Source organism: Pavona decussata, unplaced genomic scaffold, assembly GCF_977016875.1.
Source record: "Pavona decussata unplaced genomic scaffold, jaPavDecu1.1 SCAFFOLD_155, whole genome shotgun sequence".
Taxonomy (NCBI): Eukaryota; Metazoa; Cnidaria; class Anthozoa; order Scleractinia; family Agariciidae; genus Pavona; species Pavona decussata.
The window spans coordinates 3,444,088-3,463,100 of NW_028145567.1; the positions used below are offsets into that span (position 1 = coordinate 3,444,088).

Sequence of the window (19,013 nt, forward strand, 5' to 3'; positions counted from 1 at the left end):
ACATTTAGGATTGATAGGGGTTTTGGAATTTTCACATTTTAGTGTACGATATATATCAGACACGAATATTTCCTTTGTTTTTCAACGTAGATTGAATAAATATATATTTTTTATAAATATTTTAAAGCTTCACGTTGAACATGTTTATCCTTATTTCACAAGAATTTGAATACGAGAATTTTATATTTGCTGAAAATGTACACAATATTTTAGGAGTGTGTAGGGTTGCGTTTAGAGTTGATCACTTTCACGGCCCATAACACAGAGTTCAACAGTTCTCGCTCTTAATCGCTCTCGATCAAAGGAATTTGTTAGATGCGACGTGAGTTTTACATTTTAAATTCTTTTGTAACTCATGGTCGTTTTTAATAAAGTTTATACATTATCATTATTATTATTATTATTATTATTATTATTATTATTGTTGTTGTTGTTGTTGTTGTTGTTGTTCTTGTTGTTCTTGTTGTTGTTATTATTTTTATATTAATCATCTTTATCAATATTAAAGGACGCACTTTTGAAAACCTCTACATGATGGACGGTCATTTGCGGGATCGCTGGTTTAGGATCGCTGTTTCTTTGTTTGTTGTGTTGAGTTGTGTCATAATAGCTGAGCTAGTAAATTGCTGAACAAATTACATATAATTGGCGTTAAAAGCTTAATAAAGGGTTCAGTAACCGAACAAACTAAAAGGCCGGCACTGCGGCAAAAAGGCAACTTTAATAATCAGATGAGGGGGCACTATTTCAACTAGTTCAACAAGTCTTCCTCAATGAGGGCCTGGACTAAGAGGACCATTCAGCTATTGGCTCTGCGTGGGCCGAAATAGACGCGGGGTTCCTCCTTGCCATCCGGCTAGAATAATACGATCAGTGTAAGATTGAAACAAATTCAAGGCATTGAAATTAGATGCCGTCCATATGGGCTGGATTATAAACGACAACAAGGTTCCTAGCAGAGAAAAACTTCCTCATTTTAAACTCTTGAAATACACAGCTAACCTATTTTCTTAACGTTGACATTTTTATTATCGTTTCTTCGAGATATTCATAAGTTTTCAAGTTCTATCCATCACCGCGGCATTTTTCTAACATTAAAATCAATTACGATATATCGTATGGTCGCATGCTTGGTCTACTGCAGGGATGGGAAAGCGAAAATTTCTCGGTAACTTCAGTACAAACACTGGACACATGCCCAGAAGGAATGCCACCCAAAGAATAGCCGTAGACCTGCAAACCAAGACGGTCCTTCCAATTCCCCGGGTCAAACACGAGACGTTTTACAAACTCAGGTTAGCATCTTATAGATCTTAGAGTATACTGAGTCATTAAACAACAGGATTTTAAGCCAAAAAGTGTATTTTTTTTTTTACTTCATCCTGATAACAATGAAATGTAGATTTACATTACACGTAAGTTATTTAAATGAAAACATATTCCATTTCTTGGTTTAAATTATTTAAGGTTAAATAACAGTGAATGACGCCCGTGCACTTACATAACTACCATTGTTTTGTAATTTATAATGTGTGTTTTTAACTACCTACAATGTACAATATGTAATTCAACGGTTTCTGACGCAGTGAATTCTCCATTTCACAAGTCTCACAAGTGAATATAAAAATATCTTATTTTCTGACTTCATTCGTTGACAGCAACTTTCACGGCAAGGCTACAAAATTTACACTGAACTAAAAGTCACAAAATACTGAACACGTACGTTTAAAGTAAAAGTAGAAAACAGGCCATATTGATTGGCGAAGATGTCTCACGTCACCTCAGATAGAGGCAAAAAATATCGCCACCGCAGTCAGAACAACTGTCCAAAGTTGTCCTTGACAAGCTGATGTACTGCCGACTGAAAGGGGTGGTTTGACAGTTGTATTGGACGGCGATGCACTCACAGTCATTGAATGTGAAAACGGTTTCAAAGGAGGGCGGGTGGTCGGCCCTGAACCTATGGGAAACGCAAAATACAGTGGCTTGAAACATTGTACGTTACATTTCTTTCTCAGCTGAAGCTATAATAGTCATCAGTTAGTAGTCGATCAACGAGAGAGCTACGGGTGATACTGGTTAAAAGGGATTTAATCATTAGTGTACTATATATTATATAAAAAGCGCTATATAAATTGATTATTATTATTATTACTACTTGTGGCTTCTGTTTACACTTGCCTTGTGCTGCTAAACTTGACTGGTGCAAATCCCAACAGAGGATCAGTTTTACTGGTCCCCGCCGAATTCTACCGGGACACCTCTCAGGGCGAACAAAAAGAGCTAGGTTCGAGGAGTCCGAATTAGAGGGAGTCGCTTGTATTAACAGGCAGACAAGTGACTGAATGCGGATTTGAAAATCGTCCAGCCGAACAGATTGTGTTGGACTTGGAGGGTTGTCTTCCTTACAGGAGTGTCTACTTTGAAAGAGTTCGCTGAAATCCAAAATACCACAAAATAGCAATTACCTGGAAAATGAACTAAAATGTGGATCGCCGCTCTCTTAGTCGTCATGTCTGTCAACTCTGCCTTGCTTATCATCTTGATGCCGTTATCCTTCTTCTGTATTCCAGTTAGCATCAAAGAGCCATCTATTACCTTCAACCTGCTCCAGAAAGCTGGCATTGGCCGGTTGTTGTTTTTCATGTCGGTAGTTGCACCCCTTTCAGTGTTGATGTACGCGAACTCTGTTCTGTTTGCGTCTTTAAGCCATATTTCCTTCAGTTTTTTCGGTGGGTAAATGTCAAACAAAACCCTGGTCAAGTTGAGTTTACCATCTATCTTAGTCTCCACACCTAAAGGTAAAAAAGAAGATGTGAAATTATTAGGCAAGGTCAAAGCTGATCTCCATTATGCTTTGCTAAAATTAAGGCATATTCAGGTGTTATCAGCCAGCTGCTGTTGCTTATAGCTAAGTAAACAAATGAATTGAGACTGTTTGGGTTACAGTTAACTAAAGACAAGTTACAGCTACAACTGATGATCCCCTATACCACCTCAAGTCACCCCTTCTTTAAGTTTAACACATCAGCGTGTTCTTGTTTTAGCATAATGATCTCGCTCGTTTCCTAGCAAATGTTTCTCATATATATCCCGTTCGTTGGACTTGCAAAAAGATGACTTTTTTGAAGGTGAGCGCCTAACTACACTCCACGAAAGCGGGACTTTGAGAAAGGCTGCCCTTTCATTTGGCAGGCAATAAGTCTACAGTTAACAACTTTTGACGTATGTGGAACAGGGCCAGTTAGAGCCTTCCTTCAAGTACAGGCTTCATTTACAGCCATTTTTCAACACTCGTAAGGGACTCAACCTTTGGTAGGCCGTGGTAAGGGTCCAGCAAGAACACCTCAACAGCTTGAGCAAGCTTAAGTAAACATTGAAGACCATAACAGTTTGACTAGACTTACAGACATTGGTGAAATCCACTTTAAAAATCCTTTTAGGCTCGTCTTTTAGGCCCGTCAAGACAACCTCAAACTGAAACTGGATGTGTTCCCTGCTGGTGTTTTGGCGTTCCACGGTTAAGCTCTGATCATTAGCTCCTCTCAATATTCGTGTGCCATCTGATAACACTGGTATCAGTACCCCACAGCCGGCCATTGTCTTGTTACAGTAAACTACGTCGGTCCACTCTGAGCCGTCAGAGTATCTGTATTTCCAGTACAGGTCAATAATCAAGTCGTTCTTCACGGGTTCCACAGGTATGGTTAGCAAACCATGGGAGCACGCTGTCAAGTTCGTGTGGACTATTGCCGTTTCTGTTGCTATAATTCCTGAAAGGAAGAAGGGTGATATAAATTGTAAAGATATTCTGGGTGTATGAAAATTGTTGTCAATATTGCTTAAAAGCTGAATGTATAGTGCAGCCATTGTGATAAAAATGTTCTGGTTTTTAGACGGTCCGGCGATGATATTGGGAGCGAGTGACCTCGGTGCGTTGGACAGAGACCTAGTTGGAGTGGATAGAGTAAATGAATGGCAGAGTATAACGGTCTAGGAGAGACAATGGTTATCTGTATTGTAGCAGCAAACACCTGGGGTAAATCCAGAAAGAGGGGGCCGAAGAAAGTGTGGCGAGAGCGCACATTCGCGGAGATTCTGCTTCATCATTCTAGGTTTTTAAAACGATTAATTGTATAATACCATTCCAAAGACGGTTTCAAAAACTTTCTAAGTATACAAGAAAAAAGGGGGCTCTCGCCCTTCCCCTCCCTCCCCCCGAATAGAAATCCTACGAACGTAACGATCGGACTGTTTCATATCAGCCTTGGCCCCCCCTCTTAGCCCTGGCCCTAACGACCGTGTCTTTGAACGGCTCAGAAAAATAGGGCTGTTAAGCAGCAAAGCCAAGGAAAATTTCACTACAAACTTATTCACGTTTACAGTGTAATATCTGATCGACTGATCCAACGTCAACAATGTGGCCGAATTATACGGAAACATAACAGTGGCGATATTAAAGTTCTGATTGAGAACTAAAAAAATATTTACCGTCGTGGTCGTGTGCCCATGGTAATAAATAAATAAATAAATAATGATCGTTTATTCAACCTTTTTGCAGTATACACTGAATTACAAGGCGGGTCATTAATTACGTAAAGATATATCGGACACATAAATATAACTGTTAACGTTATCTGTAACTTATCTCTAACGTTATCTTTTTATCACTTGCATTAAAGTTTATACATAACGTCAGAAGCATGCTAAAAATACTAATCGGCTAGTTGAACCTTCTCGTGTTTTTTGACGTTCGCATTGACATTGCGTAAGGTCGCTGCATAAGCAGGTAATTTAAATAAGAAAGGGCCGGAAAATACCGATGTCGCAAGGATGTTATTTGAGTTAATTAAGTGGGCTCCTGGTGGGATGTTAATTGATTTCATTTAATTTGAGTCGTTCAAGGTTGTTCATAAACAGGATTACTTTATACAAAGAAGCCATTTTAAGGGAAAATTTAATTGTAGCAATTGACATGAATAGCACAAGCGAAATGTTATTCGCATTAACCAGGGGAACCCAAGAACCGATTTATACAAAACACTCGTGGGTTGCGTGACAGAGAGCGGAGGGATCAGGACTGGACTACTGCATTCCCAGACTATTTTATGGCCTTTTAAATGCATATTTACGTGAGCAAAGTGCTAATTTACACGTACGCATTTACATTGGTAGTTTCATTCGCATAAGCCAATTTACACGTCGCAATTTGTCGGCCGATTTCTTTTCCTGTTGGTGTAGCGCGGGTTCAGTGAAGATCGACCTGATTAAAAAAAAATGTAGTACTGCACGTGTGCAAAGTATCCTTCATTTTCTTTGTCCAATTGGTCCAAATTGGTCGATTCATCGGTACCTGTAAATTAGCCTTTTATCTGTTTCCAAAGGCTCTCCTTCAAAATTGAATACGTGTACGAATTTCTGCGGCGGGTATTGATTGAATGCTTCTGAACAGATATTTTTAGATTGGTGGAAATCGAGCCTACTAATCGATTGGTTCCCTGGATAATAAATATAATCCAGAAAACTGCAAAATTGTCCGCTAAAATAAATCTAAATTCTCAGTGTAATATGCATTACTGACCCTGCTAGTAGAGCGTTTCTTTCTGGCAAGCTTTTTAGCATGTACGAAGTTTATTCCATTGCATTTTATTGAAGTCCTTTGAAGTTTATTCACATTTATGCCATTGGGCATATGCTAAACATGACATTCCAATCCTAGCGGTATGCGGGATGTTCGTCCCATGAACCTAGTTTAATGGTCTTAGCTCCCTCGAGTCTCATGTAGCTCAGTGGTAGAGCATCCGAACTAGTAATCGGAAGGTCTTAGGTTCGACTCCTGATAGCAGCACTCGTATTTTTTTTTTCGAGTATGCCTGTGTCACTTACTGAATAATACATCATTCTCATGTACGAAGTTGTTTGCGTCTCTGGGATTTCGCCTACTATGTAGTTGGCTTTTTTACGCCGCCGAGCAATGCAATAAAAAGTAAAAGCCTCTGTTAGCTTCTGTTAGCAGGGTAAACATCCCCACTATCCATTCCATCTATTTACGAAATGCAAACGTCAAATCTTTGAAATAATCTTTAGTTCTTAACCGGTGCTGTAGTTCTTTCTACTTCAAATGTTACGACCTTGCCGCAAATGTTCAACTCCATATTCATTTCAAAAAACATTGTTCCATACGATAGAACCAGAGGTCACCAAAGCGTATGTGACATGGGTTACCATGCCGGGAGGGGGTGTGTGTGGTTTGTTACGTGCCAAAGGCTTCCCGTGGATTTCCCCGGCTAGGCACATTTTAGTACTCGTGCCTAGTTTGACCGTGAGTTTGTTCCAACATTCCAGGGAGGCGGCAAAAATGGCACCCGATTTGAAATGAACTTTGTTTTCAACGAAGGCCTGTGTCTCAATAAATGAACTCCTCCGTAAATGAGCTACCCAGGAGGGACCGCACATCATCCTTCTTGCCATATGGTGAGGCAGGTAAGCGAGAGCTTGAGTTTCAAGCAAATTTTAGCGAGGTTTTCGAAGTGCTCTCCTTAAATGACGGGCCAAATTTCATTGAAATTCGACTTGTAGTTTCCTACCTTTTCATTAACATAATACAGTGATGCACGTGGACCAGCTGCTGAGAGATAAACAGCTCAAAACAGCGTTTGGAAGCACTGAAGAGCATTGAAAACACAGCAAAACACACCGGGTAAGCTTTTTTAAGACTTAAGTATATTTTTTGTGGGTTTTTTAGGGAAAACTGTTGTCTAAATTTCGATTTAATTTTAACTCCATACAAACTCTTAAATCACGCTTGCATGGTAACGTGTGTCACAAACGCTTTGGTGACCTGTGATACAACCTGTATATGCAAGCGCGTCCTTCGTGTATCTAATGTTGAATCAAGGTACCAATAAACAATGTTTTCCCCGTAAGGAATAACCGTTACAACTTTCTACAAAACTTCAACTAAGTAGGAATTTGCCATGAATTAATGTCAGCCTGCCTCTGATGATGTTGTGTTAAATGAAGTCCATAATTTAAACACAAGTATTGTAGTAAAAGAATCCTGGGTTCCAGTTTGGCGCGTGGGATTCAGACAAAGTGAACTGAGATCACTTACCAATACAAAGCAGGAAAAATATCATCAAAGGATCCATCGTTTTCTTCATTTCAGAAATTGCTGTTCGCGTCCTTGCTCTGATAAATTTTGAAGACAAATCGATCTCGCGTTGGATATATCATGAGCATTTATCTGCTGCAGGGAAATTTTTTATTTATTTTTAGAATGGTCCTTCAGAAAGTCATTAGCCGAATCGCTTTTTGTCAAAACTCTCTGACATGACGTAATTTTTCCGACCCGTCCGTCGACCCGGAACATGCTGGAACATTCCGGAGTCTTAAAGCCCATGATTTCGGAACATGAAACAGAACAAAATAAATTAATGAAAAATGTATGTGAAAACTAAACATCAGAGTCCTTGTAATAGATTTTGAAGAGAAATCGAGCTCGCTTTGGATATTTATCTCATACTGAGAAATATTTACTTTTATTTTTAACCCTCGTCCGGTAAATTCCCAGAATCTAGATCGCCCCAGGATAAACAGAGTGGGAGAGTTGGGGTCACAAGGAAAGCAAGAGGAAGTCAAAACGCCTAAGTTTACATGTAAACTTAGGGTGCCAAGCAACAACCAGTGTTTGTACCATGTTATTGGTGGTATGTGGATCGCGGCAATCATAACCGTCTCTGCCTGGTTTTATTTTCAGTGAATAAGACGACAAACATTCGGGAAGGTGCCTAGATCCATGGTCTCTCGAAAATCCGGGCAGCGTGCCTGAAATGCCTCCTCTCGTCTAAATTCCCTGGTCTTATTACACCCGTGCGCAAAAACAAATGAACCAAAAAACATAGACACGAAAATTGCTATCGTGCGCTCTCCGGGTGTTTTCTTCATCTTTTTTTCTCTCGATTCCCCTTCTTGTTTCTTTGTTTTTTTTTTTATTTTTTTTGTTTGTTTGTTTCTGTAAACTGCTGGCTCGAGATATGGCTCCATGTAAGGGAAACGAAAGCTTGCCACATAAATATCCATGACTGTCACAGCCGAAATTACGAAATGCAAGCGTAAGCTTGTGCTTTGAATGAGTTAATTTATTCGGAATCAAAACATTGAGGTCGAGCTTAGGTTAAGGCTGTATTAATTCCTTATGATCAATGAGCAGGTATTTGTATCTATTATTCGACACATTGAAACACTGCCCATTTATGGTCATAGTGCACTGAAAATTGGTCTTCCGCAGTCAACAGATGATCCGTAAACTGACTGTGTTTTGTTGTCAATGTGTTGAATAATAAAACAATTATCCTACTCAATCTTGCGGGGCCTGCGGCTTCGTCGGCTTATTATCCGGCGTTGTAACATAGCGCGCATGCTTCCCTTTCTAACTCCTATTCTTGGTTTCACATGACGTCATAAAAAACTGAAATTCATAACTAAACACAATTTTGGGTTTTTATCCTCATCACATATAAGAAAATCTAAATTTCCATCGGCTTGCTTGTTTTCAGCAGGATAGCATTCTTTGTTTTGAAAATAGAGCAGTTTGAATTTTAGATTTTTGCGCAGTGCGTGACAGAAGGATTGCTGCTCTAAACATGTCACGTACATAAAAAACATCGATTCGCCTCGTGTTTTTTTAGGTCTGATCAGCTAACATGTAATAGAAGCGTTAATGTCAATGTGTGAATGTTCAGCAGAGAGAAGAAAGGCTTCGAAATAGCCAAGGTAAACTCCAGATGTTTTTGCTGGTTTCCGGCCGCCATGTTGGTGCCCATCAGACGGGGCACCAACATGGCGTCCATACTTAGCCTGCGTAGCTGGCGGTTTTGGTGGGCGGGAAAGCCGGGCCAAAACGAGTGGTGCAGCTGCGGGTGAAATGGGGAGAGAACCGCGACAGTCGCGGCGAAGCCGCGAGGAACCATGTTGCCCTCGGCCCGTTTCCCCGCGGCTTCGCCACTCGTTTTGGCCCTCGTGCCCGGCTTTCCGGTGAGCCCACCCATAAAAACCGCCAGCTACGCAGGCTATCCATACTAAACTCTGTAATTTTCCGTCGTGCATTTTCTCGAATAACTCGATTAGGAGATATCGTGCAGCCCTATGGCTTTCACACGTTGTTTATGTATCACTCTTCTACAACATATCAATTTCTTGACTTTATCTATTGAATGGTTAAGGATTTATTTTTTCACTTGCGTGACGATGTGTGAGGTGAAAACCACCTATTGGCGTCATCATGGTACATTTTTCAACATAGGCCAAAAATGCTAACAAAAACATATAACAAAGAAGTTTGTTATGCTTCATAACCATTGCCTCTTATTAACTATGAAAAAAGGATTTCCCCAAATAAACATTCTAACATCTAAATCAATCGCATTTCAAATCAGTAAACTTTTTACAGTCAATAGTTAACAAGAGGCAATGATTATGAAGCATAACAAACTTGTTTGTTATATGTTTTTGTTAGCATTTTTGGCCTATGTTGAAAAATGGGTTAGGATACTCCAAATTTGGATTTCCCACGCACATTTGTATTTGTAAGCAATCTTAGATTACATTTTGCGGTAGACAACCAAAATCTTTTCACGTACGAACATATCGGAATGAACAAAGTTCAACTTTAGCGTCCATGGCCACTGCACGGTCCACTAGCCACACCTCTGAGGTGTATTAAAAATAATCATTAACTTTGGCGATAAGACATCAAAATAAGCTAATTTCGCCAACGCAACTTTCCACTCAAGACACCAACACCCAATTCCACTCAAGACAGTACACCGATATCGATTTCTTTCACTTTCATTTTCAACCCTGTCACATGCATGCATCACTGTCTATCGAATATTTGAGCATCACAAAATACGACTTGTTTACCAAAAATGGTTATGTGATTTCACCTTCAGCCAATTCAACACTGCACGTTGGTATTCAACACACAGTAACACTGGCCAACGATGGTCGGATGGTCATGGTGCACTGATATTCGTCGTCCGTCGTCAACAGATATCCTGCGATATAAGTAATTTTGTGTGTCGAGGAGAAAAATAGGGCAAAATAAAGATCGTCCCTAGCTTTACTTTGTTATCAATGTGTTGAAAAATAAAACAATTATCCTGGTCAATCTTGCAGAATATTCCCTGATTTTAGCCAACTCGGCTTCGTCGACTAAGTAACAGGCGATATTCGGCGCGATTTCGCAGGATAATTACTATTTTTTTACGCGTAAAAAGATGTTTCTTTGGGAGGTGATCACGAGACACAATGTAACTAGTTTATTTCTATTCAGTCTGCTTAGTTTTCTTCATTGCGAATACAAATAAACAAAACAACAGCAATTTTTGTGACCTTCCTCTCGCTTACCTTATCCAAGTCACTCTTTATTGAACATCCATCGAGCTCTGCCTCCTCACCGCGGCAGGTTTGCGTGCTACAAACACGATTTCTTTACTATTTAAGGTTTTTTATCCACTTCCATTTCCCTCGAATTCCCTGCCAACTCCGACCATGTGACAATCTATTTTCGAGCCTTTCAAGACGACTTATTTCTCACCAAAACACAAAATATAAAGTCTATATATGGACATCAAGTTCGTGTTCAAGTTGAACTTACTTGCGCGTGCATATTATGTCAAAGACGCCAATCTCAAAAGTTTACTAATCATAACAACTGAACGGTTTTATTGTAGGTCTCTGGATGATTTAAACTAATCAATTATATTATTGGACGGCCTAAACCGCGTCTGCTCTTTTAACATCATGAGTTCGTCTTGATGACATATCTTTATAGTTTTAAAACTTGGCCGGATGATAATTTAATGCCAACCTTCGATCCAAAAGGGTTTGTATTTAACCCCCCAAAAAGTTGTGTTTGGATGTAATATTGATACTGTAATTTTATATGACACGGATTTCATCCACCATGATCAGATGCCACTGTGGTCGTTTTACTGTTACGGGATAAATTCAGTCGTAATCATTGTATCATAAGGGAACTTAATTAAGCAGGGTTGACGGCGACGACAACGAAAACACTACACTTTCTCAAAGTCGCTCGCAATCAAGGCAACGAATTGTGATCTCCTCCCTTACATAGATAAATAAAGAACTTCAGCAATTTAACTGACGCGTCGAAAACATTCTAGCGTAAGTTACACTAAGTGAGAATATGCAAGCAAACAATCCGAGGAGTGAAGACCTTTTCTGTGTTTGAAATATAAGCAATTGGGTATTTTTGGGGAGTTTGAAATTTGCTGGTGATATTTTAACCTGCCTGCGTGGCAAACGTTTCAGTTGTTTTCCTGCGTTTTTTTTGCCAGTTTTAGTTTTTGCCCGCAGATACACTTGCTGTACAGGCTATACAGAAGTAAAAGAGGTGGAAGCGAAATAAACTCCTTGTAATTTTCGGTATCGATTTATAATTTATAACAGCATTCGCCTAAATTCCATAAGATAGGGGCTGAAATGAATCACGAGAAATACATAATAATCTCTTGAATATACAACCTTGGCAGGGAGGTGTACCAGAGAGCCATCTTTTCGACAACTCAGGAGGGGTAGGTTGCGTGATAAATCCCCCTACGGGTCCCCTACGGAAACGGATGTAAAAGCGGAAATACTCACGACAAGTGAGAATGAGCGGGGGAATTTGGCTTGATTTGCTAAGTTCAGCCAATATCAATATTGCGGCAAGGTCGTAACCTTGTCCACACAACAAACACATACCATCCCGTTCAAGCCTGAATTTTTTTCAGGCTTTCGATCTCTTCGCGACTGCTTAAGTTGCATATATAACTGCGATGATCATTCATTAATTCATTTAGCAATTAAAACTGCACGGTTACTCATTCCTGATATCCAATTGTCATCCGTAAGAAAAGACCTTCTAGTCCTACAACATGAAATAAAACCACTCCATTTTGTTTTCTTTTTTACATCGTTACTCGTAAATCATCTTCAATACCGCGGGTCCGGGAACATGTCACAAGTGAAACAGGAAACTACCTGAATATACAGTAAAAACCGGTAACTGTCTTTGGAAGGACTACCGCAACAAAACAAAAGTACCGGATCCTGTGGTAAAGGATTTAATCAGCAACAAACTGTAGAACAAATAGTCTAAAACAAAACAGAAAAGCAAGGCTGATTTCACGGTCAATATTTCCGAAAGGCACGGCCTTCCTTCTTCAGGGTATGTTTTTTAGACTGACCCTGTGGCAAGACGTTACAATTTAAAACAGTTACAACAACAGTTACCTGAATACAACTCACTTACCTAACAGCAGAGTCCAAACTAGCGCGAGACATATGCTGCAACAGACAGAATTCTTCATCTTTTGCTGATATATCCAAGAGTGGAGAGTTTGCGAGTGTTCTTTTACCTTTATACTCAAAGGCACGTGTGCGTCACCATGGTAACCGCAAATACGTACATGCAATGTTCTTTTAGATTACCATTCTGAAAACACACACAGCTTATAAGATTTGATTGTTTATTATTTATTTTTCCTTCTTTGGTCTGAACCTTTGAATAACGAACCAGGAACATGATCAGGGTAAGTTTCAGAATGAAGTTCTAATCTAGATGATAAAAGAAGCAGAGACCGATACAACGTAGAATTACGGTTTAAGGTTACTATATTTCGGCTGGCCAAACCAGCCTTCTTCACGTACAATGAAAATTTACATTGTGACATACGCTTATATAGCTGACAAAAAATTGCGCAATGGCGGAACTACGTTAAACTAAATTGATTGACAGTATAAAATATGAAGCAAATGAAAATGAATAATAACAAAAAATAATAACAGGAAAAAAGCTAGTAAATTTCTTCGCGAATATTGAGGCCATGTGGAAAACGTGTTCTGCCTTTTGAGATTAAAAAGGCTTCCCTGGCCTTACGGGTTGAGTCTCGGTTAGAGTAGACTTTTTCTATGGGGATTAATTCTAATCTAGACCGGACTTCCGCCGCTGGGTTGAAGCGCGGGTTCATTTTCCCAGGTTCGTAATCGAGCCCAGTTCCAATCGAAATGCGCTGACTTTGCGCATTGTTTGGAAGCAAATTAAAGTGGTTATACAGCTGTTGCTAGTAGTAATCGTAGATTAGTGAGTGCGTTCGAGTTTTCTTAGCTTCAGACTTCGGCAGCTCAGTAGTTGAACAAAACCTCGTCCTACCAGGTGAAGGAAACCGCCTAAAGGGGTCTTGTTAACGCAATTTTGAAGTACGTGATAACCCTGTACTCGATCAGCTGACCGCACGGATGACAAAGAACAAAGAAGTGAGCTACAAGCCGCAAGCACGCACAGACCCATGGCAAAATGAAATCAGTATTTGTTTTATACACCATATACAATAACCAAGACATTTTTAAACCACAACTATGATTTCTACCGTGCTAGTGCGGAGTACAAAACTAGTAAAGGAAATTGGATGGGAAAGCCTGGACTCCAAAAAAAAGACGCGAAGGAAGATCAACAGGCTCGTAGTTCTGCACAAAACCATCAGCTTAGAAGTTGCACTACCCCTTCCAGCTAATTTAATGCGAACTGCTAGGAAAACAAGAAGGAATTCGTTCGCTTTTGTCCGGTTACAGGCAAGGACCGACTGCTACATTGTCCGGCATTGTCCACTGAACTCAATTGCGACAAGTTCAAGGCTACCGTAACGGAACTCTTTATTCAGTAGTTAATTGATTTATTCATCTATCCAATTATCTATCAATTTAATCATGCATCATGTACACCTGAATGACGCCTTCACAGTGTTGCTGAATAGGCTGTTGTGGAGTATTTGAAAAATGAAGTTGTTTTGTTATCAGATTAAGAAACAATGCACAATATTGATATAAAAACCAACGTGACAAACAAAATACAAAGATAAGGCTGATAAATTCTCGTCACAATGTAGCGTGTTCATATTCTACGGTAACATGGGAACTTAAAACAAAGTTTTCAAAACTTCCTGAACTTCCTGAAGTTCAAGGCTTCCGTAACGGAACTCTTTATTCAGTAGTTAATTGATTTCTTCATCTATCCAACTATCTATCAATTTAATCATGCATCATGTACACCTGAATGACGCCTTCACAGTGTTGCTGAATAGGCTGTTGTGGAGTATTTGAAAAATGAAGTTGTTTTGTTATCAGATTAAGAAACAATGCACAATATTGATATAAAAACCAACGTGACAAACAAAATACAAAGATAAGGCTGATAAATTCTCGTCACAATGTAGCGTGTTCATATTCTACGGTAACATGGGAACTTAAAACAAAGTTTTCAAAACTTCCTGAACTTCCTGAAGTTCAAGGCTTCCGTAACGGAACTCTTTATTCAGTAGTTAATTGATTTCTTCATCTATCCAACTATCTATCAATTTAATCATGCATCATGTACACCTGAATGACGCCTTCACAGTGTTGCTGAAGTAAGCTGTTGTGGATTGTTTGTTTTGTTATCAGATTAAGAAACAATGTACAATATTAATATACAAACCACAAGTTCAAGTTCAAGTTCAAGTTTAAAAAAAAAACACAAACACAAACACAAACAAAATACAAAGATAAGGCTAATAAATTCTCGTCACATATTCTGCGGTAACATGAGAACTTAACAAAGTTTTAAAAACTTCCTGAACTTCCTGTCGAGTAGATCACGGTTATAATACTTCAAACGCAAATCAGAAGACAAATATTTTCCCTCCAAAAAGTGACTCGCATAGATTTCTTGACAATCAAAGAATGCGTATGGAAGCGATTGTGCAACGCATTAATTTCTGGTATCATATACGCTACTGAGTCGGGCTGTAAGAGAAATCATCAGTTCGTCTAGCCTTGTCCCACAGCAGGGCGAGCTTGAAATTAATCGACTCCAGGGTTTCTTTTCTTCAGTCACCTAATCATTTAAACTGGCCCGTGATGATATATTATATGTACTGTAGTTTCATTTCGCGCAGTGTTTATCACGTACAGCAAACAATGGTCAACAATCGATCGCGAGCAAAACAGTTAAGTCGAGTAAACACACTGGAGGATGTTGATATGTTTTTTCACAATAGATGAGATTTTTTCCCAAAATCTCATCAATTGTGAAAAACTGACATATCAACATCCTCCAGTCCTCCGCCAACTGCAAACAATTCAAGTTTTCCCTCATCCATCAGTTATCGCCTACAAACGTAACGCAAGTCTACGTGATCTCCTGGTCCATTCCGAGCGCTAGCTACCTCAAAACAAGCCCTCCAATCAACAACCCGCTGGAATTCATAAATGCAACCACCCACGATGCCTAACTTGCTCATTTCTCCAAGAAGGTCAAACGAACTACACTTTTTTCAACACTAACGAATCACGCAAAATTACTGACTACATATCTTGCGATTCCAAAAACCTCATCTACTTAATCCAATGTAAGAAGTGCCACTCCCAATACATTGGGGAGACAAAGCGCAAACTTAATGAACGTTTCGGGGAGCATGGCAGATCTATCCTGAATCACCATCAACTAATCAACCCTACTCCTGTCTCGCTACATTTCAACCAACCTGGCCACTCAATCAACGACGTCCAAATTTTGCGAGCACTTTTAAATTAAATGAGACCATTCGATACCCCTAATACTGCTTCAAAGTCCTTGGTAACCGCGCCACAAATAAGTAACCACGCCTTCAAGAACAGAATTGCGTTCGACGAATGCTAGTAGCAATCAAAAGCTAATCTTAAGACAAAAGAGATTATTAGTTCCATAAGCGTGGTCTTGGAATCTTGTTTCGATTTCTCTTGTCATCGAATCAATGCAGGGTTATTTTTGATCGAAACTCGGACACGCGTCCGATCATTCGGCCAATTTTCATTTTACGCGTTGGCTAAATACTGCAACTCAAAATAATTTATTCATCACGAGGTGCGTAGTACAGTGAGTCAATACATTCTTGAACAAAATGGCGTCATAATAGCCCTTTTCACGGTTATTTTTTCTCATTTGCATTACAATGTTATCCAAGGTGGTTCGGGCTAAAACTACAAAATAGCCCGAAATTGCCTCACATACATGCTAGATTTCATTGTAATTCAAATGAGCAGAGCTAACCGTGAAAAGGGCTATTCCTTGCGCAACAACACTGTGACTTCATTTAAAATGGCGGCGAAAAGATGAACGTTACAAACATCTCCCGGTTTGCACAGGATAACCACCCGTTCGTCGAACGCAATAATCATGCATTGGTAAAGTGCATTCTGTCTTATTTCTACGAAAATTATAGGGTTTCTTATTGTGTTAAATAATTAGAAATTCGTGAAGAGAAAATAGAGTTCATTCCGTGAGGGAGTTATCGAGAATTACCATGTATGAAACTTTGTTGTTATACGATGCAATAAGCCAATGTAGCAAACAATAAGCTTCAAACTTTGACCGGCCACCGCACAGGGGCACCCAACGACAATTTTCTCTCAGATCCTTTGAAACGCAATGTTAGGCTATCTGGAGTGCCTTTAAAGCTCTGTAGGTTCATTTCAAGCCGCGCTATAATATTTTCATCTGTTTGGTCATTCTAGGGGAACTTGAGTCTTTTCGAAATTATTAGGGCATTTTTGTCCATTTTCCGAAAACCTTAGGTCTTATTTCCTTTCCGAAAATCTTAGCTGACCTTTTTATCCAAAACGACATTTTTATGAATCCGAAAACATTAGGCCGTAAATTCCCCATATCACGAACATTCGAGGTGAACATTTCTTTAAGAAAATTGTAGGGGATTAAGGACCTTCCGAACAGATAATTTATTTAAACGATCCGTTGGGTGCCCCTGACCGCATCTGTAAACGTCTTTATAGGTCCTAACTTCAAAAAATGGATGTTTTTAAGTTTCTATTGGAAAGTTCGGTGCGAAGAAATCACGCTCTGTTTGAAAGATAATAGAACCACAATGCGAGAAGGAAAGGCCATTGATAAGCTTTCTGATTCCTAAACGCTAGTGGAAATCCACTTCACAAAAAAATAAAGGTTTGATTGTCAATTTTTACTAAAAGTTTTCCTTTAGGAGAGCTTCCTGTCTGTTTTTCTTGCTGTTGTTGTTGTTGTTGTTTTTTTTTTCCATGAAATGAGGACATTGTGTAATCTTACATTAATCGACATTAAATACCCAGAATGTGAGAATAGAAAACGTGAGTTAGGCCTGTATGTGTGTGGTCATTACATTATCGCAGATCAATTTCCGGTATGACGACACGTAGCGTAACGCAAGGATACCGCCCGAAATAACATCACGCTATCGTTGTGCCTCAAACTATTCCATTAGCTCCATCGCGACGGGAGGATACGTTTCCACCTGCAGTGCAAAACATACAGCAACTCATCCCGCGTAAACGCCCATAGGGGTCTTGTTTAACGCAATGTTTGAAGTACGTGACAATCATAAACCGATCTGATAACGCACAGATGACGTCAACGTTAAGAAAAAAGAAGTAAGCTACAAGCCGCAGGCTTGCACAGACCCATGGCAAAATGAAATAAGTATTTGTTTTACAACCATATACAATAACCAAGACATTTATTACAACCAAATTTCGTTAGGAAGCATTACCTTGACTAAGCCGAGTCAGGCAAAGCTTTCGAGCAAACTTTTAGACCACTACACGAACACAACTCTAAATTAAAGTATAATCCGAAAGAATGAGTCACTAACAATATTTTCAAGACTAACCCTTATTCCAGAAGGAATTTCTGACCCCCAAAATATCACAGCATGTCAGTCGCTTCGGCTGCGATTTGTGATCGATAACTCGACATTAGAGAACTCTGAAAACCTCTACGGCATGATGGACGGTCATTTGCTTTCTCCAATGCAGGACTGCGGGATCGCTAGTTTGGGATCGCTGTTTCTTTATTTGTTGTGTCATAATATCTTAGTTAGTAAATTGCTGAAAAAATTACATATAATTGGCGTTAAAAGCTTAATAAAGGGTTTAGTAACCGAACAAACTGAAAGACAGGCACTGCGTCTAAAGATGAGGGGGCACTATTTCAACTAGTTCAACAAGTCTTCCTCATTTAGGGCCTGGGCTAAGAGGACCATTCAGCTGCTGGCTCTGCGTGGCAGAAATAGACGCGGGGTTCCTCCTCGAGTCTCTCCGCACTATCTGGAATGCCACGATCGGTATAAGATCGAAACAATTCAAGGCATTGAAATTAGATGCCGTCTGGATGGGCTGGATTATAAACGATAACAAGCTTAAGGTTCCTAGCAGAGAAACACTTCCTTATTTTAACCTCTTGAAATACACAGCTAACCTATTTTATTAAAGTTGACATTTTTGTTTCCGTTTCTTCGAGATGTTCATAAGTGTTTTAGATATAAACATCACCATTTCTCCAACATTAAAATTAATTACATTATATATCATATTAGTTTATCCCACACAAGTGAATAGTGCTTTTCCCGCGCGGTGATTGGCTAGCTCGGAGGTGATTAGCCAAGTACTATTCACCTCCGAGCAGCCGAAGAGAAACAAGTGCCTCCAGAAGTTTTATTTGTCCGCAAAAAAGCTATCATTTGAAGAAAACATTACTCTATTCAAACAGAGATTACGCAGCAGAGGTTACCTCAAATTCCGCGAAAGAGTGTCGGCTCTACAAAACAAACAAAAAACGCGCAAAAAAAATTTGCCGTTTGTTAGGGAATATCGCCCTTTTGTGCCTAACCTAAAACAATTCAGATGAGTAAATGGCACTTGATAGAAAATCAGCCTCTGTTAAGAGAGATCTACAAAGACCCTTCCCTATTTTCGTACACTCCAGAAAAGGGAGATCTCTGAAAGACGCACTCGTAAGAGCAAATTATCTTTGAAGGTCATATTCTTCCTATTCTTCCTATCTCGACATAAAGGAGCCGTGTTTGGCCTGTCTTCATTATTTTACCAAACAAGCTCTTCTATGTCAGAATTCATCTTTCCCGCCATTTTGAATCTTGTTG

The 19,013-nt window shown here is 39.5% G+C and overlaps 1 protein-coding gene across 4 annotated transcripts in view; it reads right to left on the reverse strand.

Annotated features, from left to right (window-relative positions):
• Positions 1-860: 860 nt before the first annotated feature.
• Positions 861-19,013, reverse strand: part of LOC146465917 (uncharacterized) — a 49,577-nt gene continuing 31,424 nt past the window's right edge. Inside the window, exons 1-4 of one of the 4 annotated variants that reach the window (XM_085128313.1) lie at positions 12,323-12,456; positions 3,408-3,773; positions 2,469-2,795; positions 861-1,960 (exon numbers count right to left, since the gene is read on the reverse strand). In XM_085128313.1, coding sequence (XP_084984439.1) covers positions 1,782-1,960; positions 2,469-2,795; positions 3,408-3,773; positions 12,323-12,380 — 930 coding nt within the window. In that variant the 5' untranslated portion in view covers positions 12,381-12,456 and the 3' untranslated portion in view covers positions 861-1,781. Of the gene's footprint in view, positions 1,961-2,468; positions 2,796-3,407; positions 3,774-7,114; positions 7,224-12,322; positions 12,457-19,013 lie in introns of those variants that run through there. The other 3 variants (XM_085128315.1, XM_085128311.1, XM_085128310.1) reach the window with 3 other exon arrangements.